Here is a 21,589-nt window from a genome sequence, read left to right as displayed (position 1 = left end):
GTTGACTTTGGCAATGATGTGTGGCCAAGGTATCTGTAATTTTCAAGTCTCCTTATAGGATGGCTCCGAAAGAATTGTAAGAATTAAAGTGCAGTTGCAAGAAATTATATATAAGGGTTTTATTAGGCCAAATAATTCATCTTGGAGTGCTCCAATTTTATTTGTCATAAAGAAAGGCGGATCTGTAGAAGTGCATTGATTATAGAGAGTTGAATAATGTGAAAATCAAGAACAAATATCATTTGCCCAGGATCGATGATCTATTTGATTAGCTAAATTGTGCTACTGTATTTTCCCGAATTGATCTGAGATCAAAATATCATCAGGTCAGAGTCAAGTAAACAGATATAAGTAAGACTGATTTTGAGACCAGGTATTGTTATTATGAATTCTTAGTTATGTGTTTTGTCTTAACCAATGCTCTCATTGTATTCATGGACCTGATGAATCGAACCTTCAAGCTTTATATGGATTCGTTTGTCATTATTTTCATTGATAATATTCTAATATATTCAAAAACTAATGATAATTATGGAAAGCATCTAAGTATAGTATTGGAGTTACAAGGGCAGATCAACTATATGCAAAGTTGCCAAAATGTGAATTTTGGCTGCGAAATATTGAATTCTTGGGGTATATTATCAGTGACCAAGAAATATTGGTAGATTCGCAGAAGGTGAAAGCAATTGTGGAATAATCTATTCCAAAGAATGTTACAGGGGCACGTAGTTTTCTTGGTTTGGCCAAATATTGCAAAATAGTTGTCAAAGAATTTTCATAGATAGTTGTCATTGTCCAAGCTGATGAGAAAAGATGTTCAATTTGCGTGGACTGCAGAATGTGAACATAGTTTTCAAAAGCTAAAGAAATATTTGACTAATGTTTTAGTGTTAGCTATCCCGTCAGTGTTTTTTGAAAGCTTTCAAAATGAACATAGTTTTCAAAATGATATTTTGGTGTATTCATAAATAAGTTACAATTATGAAAACATATTGATTCTAATTTGAGGCAGGAAATCCTACATGAAGCTCATCATTCAGGCTATACAATTCATCTAGGCAGCACTTAATTGTATAAGGATTTAAAATTGATATTCTGGTGATCAGGTTTGAAGAATAATATTGAATATGTGTCTAAGTGTCAAGTTTGTCAAATAGTAAAGACAACAGCAGAGACATAGCGGATTGCTACAATCATTGTCTATATCTTAATTGTAACGCCCAAATTTCGAGAAAGTAAATTCGGCACAATTCTTAAAGTACCAAAAAAATTTTCATCTCCTGAAATTTGATCGAAATAATTTTATTAAATTCTACGTATGAAATCAATTAATTCCATATAAAGCATCATACATCAAAAATGAAAAGATTGGGAGATATAAAGTGTTGAAGTTATAATTTTAATTAATTTAATCAAAATTTAATTAAATCTTAAATTTTCTCCCTAATCACTCTGTTATTGTAGCCACGGACTAAAGTCTTCTATTTCTTTCGTGTTCGGTCGATTAAGGTAGATGCGGGTTTCTAAATTCTCCTCTTCTCCCGATTTTCCTCTCTCATTCCCCTCCCTATTGCGTTTCGCACGGCAGAAAGCCGCTTAGAGGTTTCCTGTGACTCTCGCACTCAGGCCTCTATAGCAGGGGCGAATGCCATGAGCTAAGTTTCGAATAGCAAGGGGTTGATGGCTAACCGAGTGTCGTAGAGCATGATTTTGGTCTCTGGGGTAGAATCTTAAGGTGTGAATCCATTTCCCACGCAATTCTAAACATTCATTTTCTTTTTCTCACTTCTGAATTGAAGTTTGCCTCGTTTTTCGCGTTTTTCTCTTTTTCGGACGCCGTCGGAGGTGTCAATTGTGTATTGGAGGTGTCATAATCATTTTGAAAGCTTTCAAAAGGGTTTTGGCATGAGTTTAGAGAAGTGGAAGTTAAGTTAAAGGTGCTAAGATGAATATTAGTCGGTTTCATAAGGGCGATTTAAGTCGAACTGTCCTTTTGAGGTATGTTTTGGCAATTAATACTTGTTTTTTAGTTAATGCATGTTTTGAGCCAATTTTATAAAATCCTATGTTGTCTACGAACTCCAGGTTGTCTATATGAGGCGGCGAGCTTAAGGTAAGTATATAGAAACTTGTCGTAGGGCTGCATCATCAAGTCAGGTGAAATAATCATGTATTTATTTAATAAAAATAATATTCTACAGATTTGCATATGATTTCTAGTCCGACCTAGAAGCCTTTAGACTTCTTCCATATTGTAGAAGATTACTTGCTTAAAATGGATGAATGCAAGTTGATATCTTTTGCTATACATATTATGTTATGTTATATTATGACATATTGCAGATATTTAGTTATGATTCATACATGTATATGAAATGTTCATAAATGTATGCTACAAGTACTATGCTTTAAGAAATGTCCTGAGTAATGTATAGGTAAACTATTACATGTAAGGATGTATTCTCGACTCCTGATATTTATACAGGGACGAAACTCAAAGAACCATTTGAATTAGACAGTGGCTGAAAGTTAGGGAACCGTGGGTTCTGGGGGAAGTCCAATATTTATCAAAGCAAAAAGCAGTAGAATTTGAAATTGACGATTCTATATTTTTAAAAATCGAGACAATGAAAGGTATAGCTAGATTTGCTTACGGAAGCATGTTGAGACTAAGGTATATCAGACCTTTTGAAATTATAGAAAGGATCTGTCCCGTTGCTTACAGACTAGTATTGCAAGCTGATATGTCAAATATTCATGATATCTTTCACATTTCAATACTGAGAATATGATATTCAAATTCCGAACAAATGATTTCACATAAGAACATTGAAGTACAAAAAAAAATTAACTTATATTTAAGTGCCTGAAAACATTTTAAAAACCAATAATAAGAAGCTAAGGAACAAACAAATTTCCGTTATAGAGATAAAGTCGAAGTACAGGCCTTAAAAAGAAGCCACATGAGAAAAATAAAAAGTAACACGACAGAAGTATCCCTTTCTATTCAAGTCACAAATTTTAATAACAAATTTTTTATAAGAATAAGAGAGCTGTAACACTCAAAATTTAAGAAGCCGCATAAATTTTGGGACTTTAATATACACCCTACTTTTTGCATTCCCCAAATTCAATCAAATTAATTTTATAAAATTCTACACGTTAAAACATAAATTCAATATATAACACTATATATGAACTTTGAATAGAATGGGAGATATAAATTTCTGAAGTTATATGTTTAATTAATTTAATTAAATATTAATTAATTCATATTCCCTCGCATATCCACTGTTCACTGCCGACTTTCTGCACTTTTCTCAACATGCATTGGATTGATATGATCAAATGATTGTGAGTGGGGGGAGAATTAAATGCCACACTTTCCCATCAGCAGATTCCTTCTCTCACGTAAAAGCTCCGCTCGACCAGTATAACACAAGGGCAAACAAAGCACGTCGTAAGATTGCCGAGTGTCGAAACCTACGAATTTTGTGTTGAATGTGACATGCATTTCATTCCTTAAGTTTCTATTTTGATGTATGCCACATATCGGTGTATTTTTTTTTTGTTTCTAGTAGCTATAGCGGAGACGAACTTCTGTTGAAAGCGATGAACTTGATTCGTGAGCTTCTGTAAAGCCTTTAGCACAAAGTCAACGAAGTAAAAAAAAAGATTAAGGGAAAAGGAAGAAGAGTGAAGAAGTCTTTTCAGGTAAGAATTCATAAATCAATTATGTTTTGGGTTAAATCCGAAATGAGCCAAGCTTTCATGAATTCCTAAGTTGTTTATGAATTTCAGGTGTCTATACAAGATGGCGAGCTCGTGGGTCGCTTCGTCATTTTAGATGAAATAATATTGTGTTAACTTTAAAAAATCTCTATAGGCTTTCATATGATTCTATTTTTGAAACTATTGTATTTAGAATTTTCAGCATATTATAGATGAATATCTGCATTGACTATATGTATAAATGAACCAATGCACTCGACGAACAACTTGAACTCGACTCAATTAAGGCTCGATGATGTCTTCAAATTAGTAAATAAACAAACTTGAAAAATTTTAAAAAACTCTAAGCTTAAGAACTGAACTAGAACATAGTTGAACATGTTCGTTTATGTTCACGACAAACTCATTTTTCATTCAATAAATAACTTGTAAATACTCGATATGAAGCTTGATAATAACTCCTACAAAAACATAAAATATTAATTAAATAAAATTTAATTAGTTAGAATTTATTTAATTACAGATTTAATAGTAATATATTACAATATTAATAATATTTTTAGTGTAATTACTAATTATATGTTAATAAAATTACTTTGAAAGTCACTTTATAATTTCACCGCGGAATAGAATACGGGATTCAAGAAAAACCGAAACAAAAAATTTAAGAAAACACAATTAAAGTAACTAGAAAAATACAGAGGATTTTTACGTGGAAAAACCCAAAAACGGGAAAAAAATCACTAAGTAACACCATAAATTTCACTATTTAATTAAGAATTTTTTACAAAAAAACACACAAATTTCTTCTCCAAACTCACACAAAGAAACTTACAGAACTTACACCAACAATCTTCCTCTCCAATCAGACCAAAAATCACGTTGAATCACTAAAAACCACCTCTTCGACACTCCTCGCCTTCACTGGGATGCTCGTTGAATAATTCAGAAGAAAGAAACAGCAAGTTACAAGAAATGTGCTCAAATTTGTCTTAAAAAACTAATTTTTTGTGTATTAACTGCATCGGGCGATTAACCGCCCAAACTTGGTGTCAAGCGCCTAGCGCTCAGTAACGGCACCCCATATTGGGCGCCTAGGCTCTAATAGACCGGCACCTATCCACCGATCTCTCGGGAAAAAAAGCAGCGCCCGCTCTATAGCGGCACATATGCGCCAAATGGTCGGCGCATAGATGTTGGCCTTTCTGTTTTCGAGCCCTTATAAGGTGCTTCAGCGCCCATGGCTGGCGCCTAGGCGCCAACCTTAAATGTTGTTTAAAAAGTTTTGGCTCAGCACTACATAACAATCTCCCACTTTGAGACAAAGCACTGAGCACGAGTCCTTTGTACATGTACCTCCATCTGAATCGCCTTCATAGTCACGTACTGTGGTGTGGCTCACCCCCCGATCTCAACCTTCATGAAACTCAACTGAAGTCAAGCACAGCTTCAATTTCTCAGTAGTCACCGCCTTCGTCAACATATCCATAGGATTTTCAGCTGTATATATCTTTTTCATAAATAAATGTTCATCTTATATAAGAGATTGAATGAAATGATACCACAATTATATGTGTTTCGACATGACATGACAAGCGGCGTTCTTAACAATATGAACTGCACTCATACTATCACTGTAGAGCTTTCCAACCCCTTGCTCCTTGCTCAATTCTATCATGAAGTTCTGTAGCCAAATCATCTCCTTACAACCTAAGTGATAGTACTATATTTGGCTCCGTAGTTGAAAGTACAACAATCAATCTTCTGCAATCTGGTACTTAACTTATTGTTGTGTTTCTCAGTGTGGAGATAAATCTCGTTACACTTCTCCTATTATCCACATCTCTCAGATCCGCATCTACGAATCCCTGTAGACTGATCCCTGCATTTCCATAACCAAGTGTCTGTTGACTATTCCTCTCAAATACCTAAAAATTCACTTTACCACATCCCAATGATGTCTGTTCGGATTGCTCATATACCTATTGACTACTCCCACTGTATATGAAATATCTGGTCTAGTAAAAATCATCTCAAATATCAAAACTTTCAACTGCTTAAGCACATAGAGTTCTGTTTCTCTGTGCTTGCTCTGCGTCAGAGTTTGGCAATAGCTCCTTAAACAATTTGAATTGAATACCTAAGGGAATGCTAACTGTTTTCGCCTCACTCATGTTAAACTTCTGTAAGATAATTTCAACATATTCTGCTTGAGACAACTTTAGTGTTCTTGCACACTTGTCCCTGTTGATTCTCATCCAGTGGATCTTCCTGGTTGGACCTAAATCCTTCATCTCGAACTCACTGAATAATAAATCCTTCAAGTTCCTGATTTTCTCTATATCTGCCCCTACAGTCAGCATGTCATCCACATACAAATGATGCAAAATATAACAGTTAACGAAGTGTTTGATGAAGCAACAGTGGTCTGTCGACACTTCATGTACACATTTTCTGACATGAACCTGTCAAACCTCCTATACCACTGTCTCCTGGCCTGCTTCAAGCCATAGAAACTCTTCTTCAATCTGTAGACCACACCTTCCCTGCATGGAACCTTGTAAACTTGTGGTTGCATTATGTATAGCTTCTCCAAAATTCCATATAAGAAAGTTTTTATTACATTCATCTGCTCTAGATATAGATATTCCTCTGCTACCATACTCAGCACAACCCTGATAGTCGTCATCTTCACCACTGGTAAAAAAAATTTCTATGTAATTCACTCCTTTCTTCTGTTGGAAACTCTTCACAACAAGTCTTGCCTTGTAGGGCTTGCTACCATTTGACTCATCTTTCATCCTATAGATGCGCTTGTTGTGCTATGCACTTTTGACATTTAGTAATATTGTCAAATACCAAGTCAATTTGACTTCAAAGATTGCATTTATTTATTTTCCCACTCCCTTGAATCTTCAACTTAAGTGAACTCTCCAAGCAATTCGGTTCACCACTATCAATTAATGATAAAGTGTAAAGAACAAGAATACTTTTGTATTGATTGTTGCACCCTGCTGGATCTTCTAACTTTTGTAGCAAGCGACTGAGGAACTTTCAGTGCTCCTTCTGGTTGAGCACTTGTTCTTTCTCCATATTCCTGATCACCAATATCATCTATCTCCAAATATATAGATTCTTCAGAAGTAGCTGACGGACTGTCCTGAGTTCTGACCATGTCCTTGTACACTCCATTTTTGTTGAAAGTGATGTATCTGCTTCTGATGATTTATGATCTTGATAATCCCGGAACTTATACCCAAACTCATCTAAATTATATCCTATAACGATGTACTTTACAGATTTTGAGTCAAGCTTGCTCCTAGACCCTCCATCAACATGCACATATGCATAATACCCAAATACTCTTAAATGAGATAGACATACATTTTTGTCACTCCATGCTTCTTAAGGTAAACCTTCTTTCAAGGATACTGACAAACTATAGTTGATCAGATAAACTGTAACGATGTACTTTACAGATTTTGAGTCAAGCTTGCTCCTAGACCCTCCATCAACATGCACATATGCATAATACCCAAATACTCTTAAATGAGATAGACATACATTTTTGTCACTCCAGGCTTCTTAAGGTAAACCTTCTTTCAAGGATACTGATAAACTATGGTTGATCAGATAAACTGTAGTGTTTACTACTTCAGCCCAAAACTGTTTTGGCAAGCCCGCATTCAATTTCACACTCCTGGCAAGCTCCCTGATTATTCTGTTCATGCGCTCAACTACACTATTTTGTTGAGATGTCCTTAGGATAGTGAATTCATGTCTGACCCCCTATGTAGCACAAAAATTCTTGAACTTTTGATCACGGTACTCACCCTCATTATCTGATCTGAGACATTTCAGCTTCAAACCCGTCTTATTTTCTACCATAGCCTTCTATTTCTTAAAAACTTCAAATATATCAGATCTTTGCTTTAATAAATAAACATGTATTTTCTCGTGTGATCTTCAATGAATGTGACAAAATAACGACAATCTCCAATGGACTAAACTAAAGTAGAACTTTATACATTAGTATGCACTAAATCCAATTTCTTTGATTTCACGTTGACCCGCTGTTTGAGAAAGAAACTTTCTCCTACTTGTTATATATACAATCTTCAAAAAAATTCAGATCAACTGATTTCAAATCCTAAAATTTATTCTTTGAAAGTAGGGACTTCATACCGTTCTCACTCGTGTGGCTAAGTTTAAGGTGCCACATATCTCCATCCACCCCGGTTCCAGCCACATCAATGAAGTCAGTCATTTCATTGATCAAAAAAAGAGTGAATTCAATGCTGTCCCCGAGCTATCACCAATGCCCCCTGATCATATTTTACAAATCACCTGCGAAAAGTAGTCACGACTCTAGACTTTGTCAGCTGGCTCACAGAGATAAGATTTATCTTCAAACTATGAACATATCTAACTTCAGTAAGCTTTCAAACTGCTCCATTCGACAACTTAATATTAACATCATCCTTTCCAACTATAATGCAAGCTTTGTTATCTCCCAAAGAAACTTTCCCTAGATCACTCTGAGTGTAGTTTTAAAATACCTCATTATTGGGACAAGCATGAAAAGAGACACCTGAACCCACTATCCAGGATTCAATACCGACTAGGGATAACACTGAGATTCGTTTTGGATTTCACTTATGGAGAATAGTAGAAAGGCTGCTTTCATATCCTCGACCACAAGCTTTCTTTGGAGCATTGCAATCTTTCTTAAAATGTCCTTTCTTACTACAATTCTAACATTCTCCTTTGTTTGACTTAGGTTTTCCTTTATTGAACTTGGATCTGTCTCTGTCTGTATTCCTGCCTAGATTCCTTCCTCTATTATCAGCATTCAACGCAAAACTTAAAAATACAACATTCATTGTTTTTCTGCGAACTTCTTCATTCGGCGTCCGACTCGTGACGTCATCGAAGCTCAACTTCGAAGTCCCTGAAGAATTAATCTAGTTGAGATGTCTGTGACGTCATTTACCATCCTAGTTTTCCGGCAATGAAAATAATCTCACAAGTGCTCTAACCTCATCATCAAACTTGATCTCCACATAACACAACTGACTCGTCAAAGTGTTGAAGTAATTGAGATATTCTGCCACTGAACAGTCTTCTACCATCTTCATGTTAAATAACTTCTACATCAAAAAAAATTTATTGGAAGCAGAAGATTTTTCATGCATTTTGACCAGGGTCGCCATGAGATCAGTCATAGTTTTCTCATTCACAATGTTAAACGCAACAGATGAAGAAAATGACAATCTGATCAAACTTAGCATCGTTTGATCCAACAGTTTTCATTCCTCCATAGGCAATAGACTCAGGCTTCTTTGTGATTCCTTGTAGTAGCAGATATATTTTTTTCTAATACAACTAATCCTCCACTTGCATCTTCCAGAATGAAGATTGTCCCATTGAACTTCTCTACCTTGAACCTTGCCTCTTCGATCATTGCTCCCACTTGAATCAAACCCCACTCTGATACCAATTTGTTACGAAAACTACATTGAAAGAGTCATTTTTTAATTTCACCACGAAATAAGATCACGGGATTCGATAAAAACCAAAACAAAACATTTAAGAAAGCACAATCAAAACAACCAGAAAAGCAGACAAGAATTTTACGTGGAAAAACCTAAAAAGCGACACAAAAAACCTGCTAAAAATTGGCATAAAAAGCTAACTTTTCATGTAGTAACAGCACGGGGCGCTTAGGTGCCCAAACTTGGCGCCTAAGCGCCAAACTTTCTGTATCGACGCCTCATAATGGGTGTCTAAGTGCCAATAGGTCGGTGCCTATGCGCCAATCTCTCCGAAAAACAAGCAGCAGCCGCTCTACAGGGGGCACATAGGTGCCAAATTGTCGACGCATAGATGTTGATCTTTCTATTTATAAGCCCTTATTGGGATCTTGAGCGCTCATGGCTCGTGCATAAGCGCCAGCCTTAAATGCTGCTGGAAATTTTTTGGCTCCATAATACATAATATTATATATTTATTTTAGTAATAAGTGAATGGTAATTTACAATGAGAAATTTAAGTAGAAAAATGTCTCATAAATGATTTTTCTTGTGGAGTTTTCATAATCTTGAATGTAATGAGTTCATTTTTTATGACCAACACAATGCAATTACCAACAATGTTAATGTGAATTGTCTTATTGCTATCATTTTTTTATTAGTATGATTAAGTAAATATTAGTCTATATAACTTTTAGGATCAATTTAGTTCTTACACATACAAAATTTGAACTAGTATAGTCCTTCCTATAAGAATTATGAAGCTAATCAGTAAAAATTAAAGATTTTAGAGTTCATAATTGATAAATTAGTAGCTGCATGTAGAATTGCAAAATTATTTATAAAATTTTTTTATATGAAAATCTAGATTCTCGTTTAAATTTTTAGCTCATTTAAATACTCGTTAATTTGTCATAAACAAATCAAGTCAAAATCAAGTTTAAACATGGAAAAAGTTAAACAAATCAATCTTGAACAACATATGAAAGCTTGACACAAGTTCAAGCCGAACATGAACAACTTATAATTATACCATGCCAAGTTCAAACAATGATATACTCGGTTCGGCTCAACTCGATTATAACCCTACACGTATGTATAATAACCAAAATAATATCAAATGGAAGCATCTCTTCAGCTGTGAGTTATTCTTGACTCCCCATTTCAAACCAAGTGAAACGGAGAGAGCATGAGACAGAGAATAGACAGTGTAAGAAGAGACATGTGAAGAAGAAGAAGACAGGAGAATTCGAATGTTTCTCCAAATGAAGTTTCAGCAACACGTGTAGAGAAAGTTGATCAATGCATAGCCAAAGAAAAAGGCACAGCCTTTGTGCGGGAGGAAGGAGTGGCTCATGCTTAGTTTCAGCATCATTCTGTGAGAAGGAAATCCAAGCCCTAACCGTAGGTGAAAGAGAGGAGGCAGAGTACTCCTTGGGCTTCAACAATATGTGCGAGTGTTTGCAGGAGGAGGTTCGATGTTGTCTGAGCAAGAGAGAAGAGAGAAGAGAAAAGAGGTTCAAGCCGAGAGGAAGAAGGGTCTCGTGAGATCTGTTGGGTCAAGACGATATCGAAGAAGGTAGAGGAAGAAGGGTATCAGGTGTTGTTGCTTGCGTTGGAAACCGAAGTCAAAGGAAGAAAAGGGAGGAGGTGGCATCATGTAGGTTAAGGGGGAGATCAAGTCAAGTTCATTAAGTGAGTTATTTGATTTTTAGTTTTAATTATTAATTAATATATTAATGATGTCATAATATTAACATAAAATTTTATGAATTTAAAATAAGTATTGCATATGGTAGGCTTTGTTGTGAAGGAGAAGGGAGACAGCTATTTTTTTAAGTTTTATGTGTTAATTTTATAAATTAGTTTAATTAAGATTGTGTTAATGTTAGTTGTATTTGAAACAAGACATACTCGAAGCACGGGGCATACAATTCAAGATGGAGTGTGAATAACTTTGAAAGATGAGGTATGTTCTAATTAAAGTTAAAGTTTAAGTTACTTAATATAGAATTTAGAATTTATAATTTATAATTAATATATAGTAAAATATTAATGTACAACAATAATTAAGGTTGAACAATATTTGAACATGAGATTGGAGAGACGAAGTCTATGAGACCAAAATGTAGACATTCTAAATTTCAGTAATTAACTTTATTTCAAAATGTATGTTTGATTTTTATTGAAGCTTCATTTACGATTTATTTTAATGAAATTTAGATTATAGCAACTTCTGCATATTGATAGATAGAAAAATATGCAAATTAAATAAATACATAATGAATTTCTCATATGATTATTAGATCATTGAATGACATTAAATTATAGTAGAGGTGCATATATAAATATTATTGCATGATATACAGTTTCAAGTACAAATCGTATAGCACATCATGACGTGATTTTTAAAAAAAAATCATGTACAATCAATTGCATAATGATTTATCTATGAAGATATTAGACCAGTGCATGTCATTTTGATGCTAGTAAACATGCACTTATTCATTATTAGATACATGTAAAGTATTTCATAAGAAGAGAATGCATGATATAAAAGAAAAAAATAACTTATATATGAATGTTTATATGCTCAAGTTAAGAACACTTCATCCCCTAGTAAAAGCAGAGAAACCAGTATACTCGCATGTGTTTTTCTTCCACCCTAGACAATTGTGATATTTAGTTCACTAACCGCTATGTCGACGGATGAATATCGACCAAGGGCGAGCAGACCTTTCCACACTGACAGTTGTGTTGTTTAGATCGCTAATCGCTGTACTGATGAAAAAATATCTGTTAGGGGCAGGTAAGAGCTTTTGCACTTAAACAATTATGATGTTTAGATTGATAATTGCTTCGCCGACGAGATAAATATCGATCAGAGTTGCATTTGATTATGTTTTGACGATACTCCTAAAAAAAATGTAAATTTTAATAGTAAAAAAGTAAAAATAAAGTTAAGAATATAGTAAAAGTAAATGTATATTTAAGTTTAGAGTATTTTCATTTTAAAAAAATCATTAATACATGCAATAGTATATTCAAAGATTTCATATAGAGATCTGAAAGATTAGCATATTCCAAGATTTCTTTTAGAGATATAAGAAACCAATGTGTATATTGAATTATTTCCCTTGAGTTAATGTAATTTAAAAGTGTGATTGTTATTAAGTTATCTTTAGATAACTCATTATGTTGTTTTAATATTTTTTTTTTAGGTTAAGCTTTTGATTAAGATGAACAGAGGTGATAATGTATATTGGAGGCAATAACAGCAACCAAAAAGGTACACATTTCTACTTGTTAATTTAATCGTTTTCTTTAGTGACACTTGCATGAAATTTTTTTTAATATTAAACTATTAGTAATAGAAACATAATAACAGAAAAATTTTTTCATGGTCAATTATCGTCTTGGCTAATTCCAAGCCCCAAGTCGAGTGGTAGCAGTTTGAATGCAATTTGATTTCGCCTTACAATACATGATTTTACTATGTTATGAATCTGATTAATATACTTATGAAATATTGATTGCAAGTATTCATCTATTATGATTCATGTATATGATATATGAAATGTCTAATAAATATTTGTTACAAATGCTTTAAGAAAAGTCATAAGTGAAGTTAAAGATAGGCTATTACATAAATACTTGCAAGTACGAATGATAGAGATCAGTGAGATTCCTGAATACTGGTATTCAAAAGATGACGAAATTCCGTGAACAGTTAGGATCAAACGGTAACAGAACGTAGGGAACAGTTGATACCAGGTGGCTATTGATGATTGATATGTTACGGGTCGAACCTTTATCAATAACTAATGTAGCTTTTAGGCTAGGTGATAATCCAATAAAATAACATGACATAAAAATAGTTGAGGCGTATATAATTATAAGTGATATTGATATGATTAGATTAATGATTATACATGAATGAATGAATGAATGAATTATATGTAGTATACAATAATCGTGATTTCTTTTGTTATATGTTTTTCTTTTAAATATTTTATATAATTCTAATATATTATGACGTGTGTAGATATGTAGAGTTACATAAGAGCATGCACGTTTCTCTTTCGTGTATAAAATCTTATTTTAGTCTTAATTATTTTGCTAAGCTCGTAGTTGCTCACTCTACGTTGTTGACTTTCAGCAATGGGTAATGAGCATCGGGCTGAGTAGCCATATGTGACATATACAGCTTTTGCATTATAATTTTGGAAGTTTATACAGACATTTGGGTATGTACTTTTATTATATTAGATTTAACAGTTTTGTATTATAAAAGTTTTGAAGGCATGATTCTCACACTTTCAAGTATATGTCTACGGGGATTTAGTTAGACTAATTTATCGTCCACTAAGTTCTAATTCTGCAAGTCATAACGAGTGTTGTAAGAATTTAGTCTAACCAAATCATCTATCTCTATTGCATATCAGCCGACCCATAAGAGGGACCAGTTGGGAGTGAAATCTCTGTTGGACAAACCAACTCAAATATAATCTTTTTCATTCTCATCAGCCAATTCTCAACCTCCACTGAACTTCCTCCTCCATTAAAAAGAAGTGGTCTCATAACCTAAAGCACTTTCAAATATTTGACTATATAGCCTCCCACACTAGAACTGACATGAGATTGAGAGTATCTAATCATTTGAGTCACTGCATTCATCATCTTCGTAAAAGTATTTATGTTCACAGAGATGTTCTGAGGCATATTAATCTCAGTTTTACTTTGTCTAAATTTCCCTTGATTATCCATATTTCTGAAATAACATAACAAAAAATATAATTAAACATTACTTATTCTTCATTTAAATCGTCTATCAATTAATTTAACCAACATTATGGCTCTCTTTTTTCAGGATTCAAACATAAACTCTATGATGTCATGTCACGACCCGGTCTGATAGCTTAAAATTAATCAACTTAAGAAATATGGTCGAACAGTATTAGTCTTTCTCTTTATTTTTTATTATACAATAAATCATCATAACTTCTAATAATAAAAAGAGGCACTAAGAAAAAATTATAAAGTACACCAAAAAATAATCAAATTCAACCAAAACAACATAGTCTGAAAGTAAAATAACATCTTAATCCAACCAACAACAGTATAATAATAATCTGAATTAATTAGTATAAGAAACTATAAGCATAACAAATAACCTGCAACTTAATATCAATAGTCCTCCCGTAAACCAACTCCTTTCTGTCAAAACATCAATCTAGAGTTTCGCTTAAAAGAAACAAGTAATTTCAATAGTAAGTTTACAACCACTTAGTGAGTGTTAGAATGGTATGAGTTTATGTTAATTAACATCAGTAAGTGTAGAAGAAAAGCTATTTGGATTAAGAACGGTGATTGCACATTAAAAACAAAAAGACAAAGTGTGGTAAATCTAAGATAAATTTTTAATTTAAGATTTTACGTATTTAATTGAAAATATTAATTATTATTTTATTGATAAATGTTAGAAGTATAAGAGGAAGGATAGTTGTATTAGAAATTGAGGAAAAATGATCGCAATGAAAGAGGAGGTAAATATTTATGCATTCATTATGTATGTTGTTTTAATTAAAAATTCATTAAGTAAATGCTAAATTTCTACGCAGAAACAATAATTAGATTTGAAAGAGCATTTGATTTAAAAAGATCATTGGGGAAAATTTTTTATTTAATTAGTTATACTTAAGTTAGTTATTTTAGAAATAAGATCCTTTTATTTGCATTAAATTCTAGTTCTTTTATTTTCAAAATGTTTTCTTTGTTTGTACATATTAAAAGCACTTGAAGCTCTTTAATAATCGAAACAAGATATATGAAAAAGACACGACTGTTATATGATTTCAATTCTTATGTTTTGCGCTACAGTAAATGAAAAAATAAATGGAGTTAATAATTGAAAGAAAGGAAATTTAAGTTAAATGAAGAATAAATGATACAAAAAATAAATGGAGTTAATAATTGAAAGAAAGGAAATTTAAGTTAAATGAAAAATAAATGATCAAGTGTATCATTAATCACTCAATCACTCCCCTGTGGTTGATGCGGGCTTGTTGGGTGCTCGGCTGAACTTGCTAGCCTTCATAGGGGATAGAATTGCAGCCCCTTACATTTCCCAATTTCCTATTTACTCCCTTCCATAGAAGAAACTTGTTCCTCTTCTATTCATTTCCTATTTCTAGTCATTGACTATTTCTCTTCCTTTTTCTATTTCTATTCCTTTCTTATTTCTCTTCCTTTCATATTTCTATTCTTACCTCTTCTATTCTTTGGCTTTCATTATTCCCTTCCAAAATTTAATTCCTTCCTCTTCTAATTCCTTCATATTCTAATTTCTAGTACCTATTATAAATATGTTGTTTGTTATCTTAGGGTTCAGTTTTTATCTTCTAGATTTCAAATTCAGTCCAAGTTAGTCGTAGGGGTTGTTTTCCCTTTTAGGGTCGTATCCGAAGGCGAGGAAGTGCCCGGTTGCAACTCGCCTGAAGTGGTGATCTTTCCCAACGGTTTGAGGGGTGCTCTGCAGTAACTCGATCCCGCAGTGATATTTATCCTTCCTCGATCCCCGTCGTTGCTTTCCCAGTCATCCTCCCTGCTACCACCCTCCACCCTCCACCCGCCTACCTCAAGCCTTCCCACGGTACCGCCACCCCCCATCTGTGCCACCAACCATCCCTCCCACTGAATTACTGGCCGCTAGCCAGTGTACACTTTTCCAGTGGTAACCAAACCCTATTGCTCCTTCCTGCCAATGCCAATGCCCTGTCTGTACTCTTTTCCAGCCGCAAGTTTAAGCATCAGCCTGGGAGTCCAGCCCACAAGCCTCTCTGACTCATCCCACTGTTATCGTAAACTCTCCAACCACTTCAGTTGTTGTCGTAACCTCCTCTGCAAGCCCTCGACTGCTGCCACAGCCACTCTAACCTCCCTTGTTGTTGCTGCCACATCCAACAAATAACCCCACCTGTTGTCCAGCCGCCAACCACCACCTTTGCCATCGCCCTGGGGTGTCATATATGTTTTGTGTTGTTATTTTCCTATTATCAAGAGTCTTTGTTTGTAACCCTTTTGAATTTCAGCAATAATATTTGTATTTCTATCGTGATTTGAGTTAACTCCGACATCAATGGTACTAACATGGGATGTTATTGTACTCGTGCACACTAAAGAAAAAGAAAGTGAAAATTATTGTCTTTAAGATACAAAATGGAAAAATGTTGTGCCTTTATGATAGAAAATGGAAAAGATTTTAATGATCAGCTTAAGATGACTTCCAAAAGGAAAAGAAAATGAAAAAATTAAATGATTTAGATGATTTAATAGAAGTTTGAATTTAATAGAAGTTTGATAAAGCAAAAAAAAAAAAGATTACTCAGTGTATTCCTTTAAGCATTCATGTTAGGTATTTGCATAAAGATTTAATGCATAATAAAATGACAATTATTCACTAAGTTATTTTTAACTTAACATATTGTTTAACTTTTATTCAGGAAAATGTTTGCTAGATTGAGATGATCGATATAAGGGAGTTTATTTACAAAAGAAGATGGACTATTGATGATATGAAGCAGGTTGCTTATTTCTATGTTTTGTTACTTCTATGGTATTACTTGTTTTACTGTAGTAGATTGAATGAACTTTTGTGTTTTATGTAGAGAATTTTTACTTATGTATTATGAATTAATTGGTTTTTTATAATTAAATGTTATTGTATACTAATGTTACTAATTAGAAATATTTTCTTTCACCGTTCGATAATCTGCTCTGGCCTTGGTTAACTCCAAGTTCCCAGGTCGGCACATGACACATTCAGGTAAGTAAATTACATGTTGTGAGATGTGTTATCCTTGCAATTCACTCATGAAATATTAGTACAACCAGGACTATTTCAAAGAGATGCAAGAACTTCAGGGGGACAAACAATGAAGTGTTCAATCATAATGGGAAGAGGATTCTACTGATCTTTCTAAACCCAAGGAACCACAAAGAAGTTCCTAAACGACTTAACCATACATCAAGTAAAAAATTGTCCCCTTTTCCCTGAATTGGCACTACTTACAACAGCTAAAGCAAGAGTACTAGAGGAGAGAATTATGTGTTGTGCTCACAAAAAGAGGAAGCTTCCTGGTGGGATGATTGCATGCCTAAGGAGATGTTAGGGCTTCAAATAGCTAGTATGTTTATCCTACTAACTATTGATAATCTCCAGCCAAGTACTAAAAGTGTTTGGTATTATCCCCCAATCATCTCACCCAATTTTACCCCATCATAAGATGAATTAAATTAGCAAGTTAAGCTTTAGAACTCAAAAGAAGTTATAAAAATGATAGCTTGAGGAACTACATGGTCAATTGCACCATCAACAAGATTAATCTCAAGTTAGAATCCTAACGCCAAGAGTATATAATCAGATTGACGTGTCAGAAATTTGAGCTTTCCTTGAAGATAGACCAATGTATTGGATACCATAAAAGTTATGCTTGTGACAAAAGACTTCACAAGTGATTGAGTGTGGTCTTCAGACTAACCATCTATCTACCTAGCATATTTGTGAGAGTTATGACTCACATGATCCTTTTAATTGTTTCCCTCATCTACTTTCAAAATAAATATTAATTTCAACCGTGAAAATTTTCATTGGTTCTATACAAGGAAAAACTATTGGGTAATTTCAAAAAGTAAATAATCGTAACTTCTTCAAAAATCTACTGTAGATTCTGTTGTTCCTTGAAAGGGCGTAAAGCATAACCCCAAACTTATGAGTGCCCCAGCCTTACAATATCACAAAGGCATTAAAATTCCACGTCTTACTGACCTTTTAAAGAAGGTTCATTAAAAGACCACTATGGTTCTACTCACAAAGTTTTGTGAAAATGGGGCGCATGTTTGAGATTGTTATACAGGGAATGGCGTTTTTTTTTTTAAGCAGATACCTCTTAGGTATTACAAAAGGAGGCTTATTGTGTTTCTACAATTTTAAGCCAGTGGGTAGCCAAAAATGTAACTTTTAATAATAATATACTAAGATTCTTTGTAAAAATGGTGATACAATAATAAAGAAATCACATGCCTCGAGCATGTGCTAAACGCTACCATCAAGGATGCCTTCATATTGTTTTCCTGCAGGCTATTAAAGGCATTAGGCAAGGAAATGGCCCCCTATAGCAACTTGTGTTTCCAAAGCTGAAAAAACCAACAAGAAATATGGAATAAAAATAAATCGAGAATGCATGACTAAAATTTCAATACAGCTGCAAATAACTGAAATAAAAGATGCTAGTCATAGCAAGAGCCAACTAAATGACAAACCCAATAGAAGTACAAAAGAAACGAAATAGAAGTTTCATTAAAAATTACTAAAATAACATTTTGAAAACTACAGAAAAACAAACAAGTTCATTAAAAACTACTAAAATAGCATTTGGCATGTTCATCTCATATAGTTGTAAAATTAAAAACTTTGAATGCAGCAGAACAGCATAGCTATTTTGCTTCTATACCAAAACAGTTCTTCGTATGAAAGATCAATCTTACATTGAGCCATGCTTCTCTCGAGCATTGAAAGCTGGCAAAGTATTTCCTTGTTAGGATCCTGCAAGAAAATAAGCATATTAAAATTCAGTAAGGTATTTACTATTGAAACGGAAGGTGGGTATAAGAACAACATCCAAGCAGACAAGAGTTACAAACCATGCTTAAAGCTACGGAAAAGCAGTTCTTTGAAGATTGTAGATCTCCCTTCTTCCAGATGCAGTTACCTAAGCATGCCCATGCATCTGCAAGAGATGGATTCAATTTAACCTGCAGGACCAAAAGAACATCAAAGTTAGCTCATTCAGAAAATGATACAACGAAAAAGACTGGGCTAGCGCGTACTGCTTTTGACAAATGGTCTTCCGCCTCTTTCTGATAATCTGGTAACACATCCAGTATTTTTCCTCTTAAGAATTCATATAGGGCACGCTGCGATATTGACTTCCTTAGATCTGCATGTAAGCCGCAAATAAGTGTCATAGGTATGACAAGATTATGCAATTGTATCAAGAAAGAATCTACAAAAGAAGATGAATAGCAGCTAAAAACTCAACAGAATAAAGCAGATGAAAAAGTTAACAGGGCTTTTCATATACATACATGCATACATATATATATATATATAGCCCAAGGGCTGATATATTAAGGAGAAAGGTACAGATAGGTTTGTATAGGTGGGCCTAAACACCCAACCACACGGTACAACACACACCAAAAAATGTAAAAGATGGGTACATATAGAAATAAAAAAAAAAAACCCAAAAAACCACCTGGGTGCTGAGAAAGTGTGGGTCATCCCAATCTAGTCTTGCCTCTGGCTCTAGTTCTCGGTAGGAATCCAGCTAGCAGATAGGTAAGATGTTGACCATTACTCGTAGTAACCAATGTATCATCCATAAAACTTATGAGCTCTAATAGATTTTAATTCTTCTTCTTTCACCTGGAAGTGTGAACCTGTCATTCCTCCTCTGAAGAATCAGCCTAATGGGGTAGAGCTGAAGCAGAAGAAATATCAATAGTAAAACACACAATAGGTTCTAGAATATGTGAAGTATGAGTTGCCTCTAGGCCGGATACTTCTTGAAGAAGTGGAGCTGTGAGGCTCTCCTAATTATCAGTTTCAACACTATCCAATGGGGTAGAGCTGAAGCAGAAGAAATATCAATAGTAAAACACACAATAGGTTCTAGAATATGTGAAGTATGAGTTGCCTCTAGGCCGGATACTTCTTGAAGAAGTGGAGCTGTGAGGCTCTCCTAATTATCAGTTTCAACACTATCCTTTATAGGTAATAGTCCAGCAGTATTGTTTTCTATGGAGTTGTAGGTGTCAGCGCCGCATCAATCTAGGTTCTAGAATATGTGAAGTATGAGTTGCCTCTAGGGGGCAACAGACACCTCCTGTCTGGTAGTATCCTCCTAAGCTGGAACTAAAATGTCCGCAGCAGTGCGGTTAGACCCATCCTTATTCACTTGAATCTTAGATTTCAAATTAGGATGAAGCTTGTGCCATTTAGCAAGGATATGACCAAACATCTTACAGTGGGTACAATATAGGAGTTTGTTTTCCATGACGATTTATTGTCAATAACCATTATGGGTTGTGTCCAGTCAGACTTCAGTAACATCAGGTAAAGTAATATCTCTTTCCACAAGTATTCTGGCCTCCGAGGGTTTGATTAGGTTAAAAGTAAGCAGATCTAGTTTCAAAAGATGACCCCAATAGAGTAGAGAACCTGCTGGTGAAAAAAATCCAGCTTGAGACCAGGTAAACTAAATTACACCGGTACAGGAAGAGTTTCATGATTTGGGTCAAAATCCTAAGACCACTTTAGTAGCTTCATAGGTTTATCAACTTCATTGATTTATTTTTTGGAGAAAATTTGAGTGTAGTCTTCAGGCACGGTTAACTGAATCAAAACATGTCTTCCATCCATGAGCCCCACTTTCCACTTTCCTGCTAATTTGAGGTAATCAAAACTTTTCCTGATAACCTCCATAGGTTTTCTGATATCATCCATAGGAGGGTGTCCTTACCGAAATTTTCCAATAAAAGCAAACTTGAATTTTTCCTCCAGAGTAGAAATTTCTGATTTAGAGAAAAAGATTGTTTATTTTCTACATTTCCTACTTCCCTTCTTAATAAAAGGATAATCATCTGTACTCTCACGAGATTCCTTATAATTTGAGGGAAAAACCACCGCGAACTCTACCCGAACTCTGCCGGAGGGTAACCCACCACATGTGCAAAGGAGACTTTGTTCGGCTCAACCAAAGAAGAAAGAAACGCCATCAGAGGTTGTCGACATTAAAACTGTTGCGAGATTGCTGAAAGGCAGCTGTAGACTTTGTTCGGCTCAACCAAAGAAGAAAGAAACGTCATCAGAGGTTGTCGACATTAAAACTGTTGCAAGATTGCTGAAAGGCAGCTGTCGAGTGCAGAAACAAGGGCAGCGCCGAGCCGAAACAGAAGAAAACCAAACAGTCGGGCGTAGACTCGGGCGTAGACGACGAAGCTGCGAGCGACAGAGGCGTGGAGCGATATCGAGCAGGAGCTGTAACGATATTGAGGAAGACGACGACACGAGCAGAGGAGCGATATCGCGACGCGAGCCATGACAGGGAGCTGCGAACGTCCACGCCGACGTTGACGCCAGACGACAGAGCGAGAGTCGACGATGCGAGGTCCTTTCGGTAGAATCAATTGCGACCGAAATCACCATGGGAAGCCTAGCGAAGCTCTCGACCGTAGCCGACATCACGATCAATCTGTTTATATAT

The 21,589-nt window shown here is 34.8% G+C and overlaps 1 protein-coding gene across 7 annotated transcripts in view; it reads right to left on the bottom strand.

Annotated features, from left to right (window-relative positions):
• LOC110018551 (tetratricopeptide repeat protein 5-like) overlaps positions 1–21,589 on the bottom strand; it is a 100,742-nt gene that overhangs the window by 45,564 nt on the left and 33,589 nt on the right. For all 7 annotated transcript variants that reach the window (XM_020715897.1, XM_020715898.1, XM_020715894.1 and 4 more), the window contains 3 exons: positions 19,152–19,261; positions 18,966–19,076; positions 18,810–18,867 (listed from right to left, as the gene is read on the bottom strand). In XM_020715897.1, coding sequence (XP_020571556.1) covers positions 18,810–18,867; positions 18,966–19,076; positions 19,152–19,261 — 279 coding nt within the window. The remainder of the gene's footprint in view (positions 1–18,809; positions 18,868–18,965; positions 19,077–19,151; positions 19,262–21,589) is intronic.

This window comes from Phalaenopsis equestris, unplaced genomic scaffold (genome assembly GCF_001263595.1).
Source record: "Phalaenopsis equestris unplaced genomic scaffold, ASM126359v1 Scaffold000024, whole genome shotgun sequence".
NCBI classification, from domain to species: Eukaryota; Viridiplantae; Streptophyta; class Magnoliopsida; order Asparagales; family Orchidaceae; genus Phalaenopsis; species Phalaenopsis equestris.
Note: the sequence above shows the minus strand (reverse complement) of the source record. Positions and strands in the feature narration are given on the sequence as shown.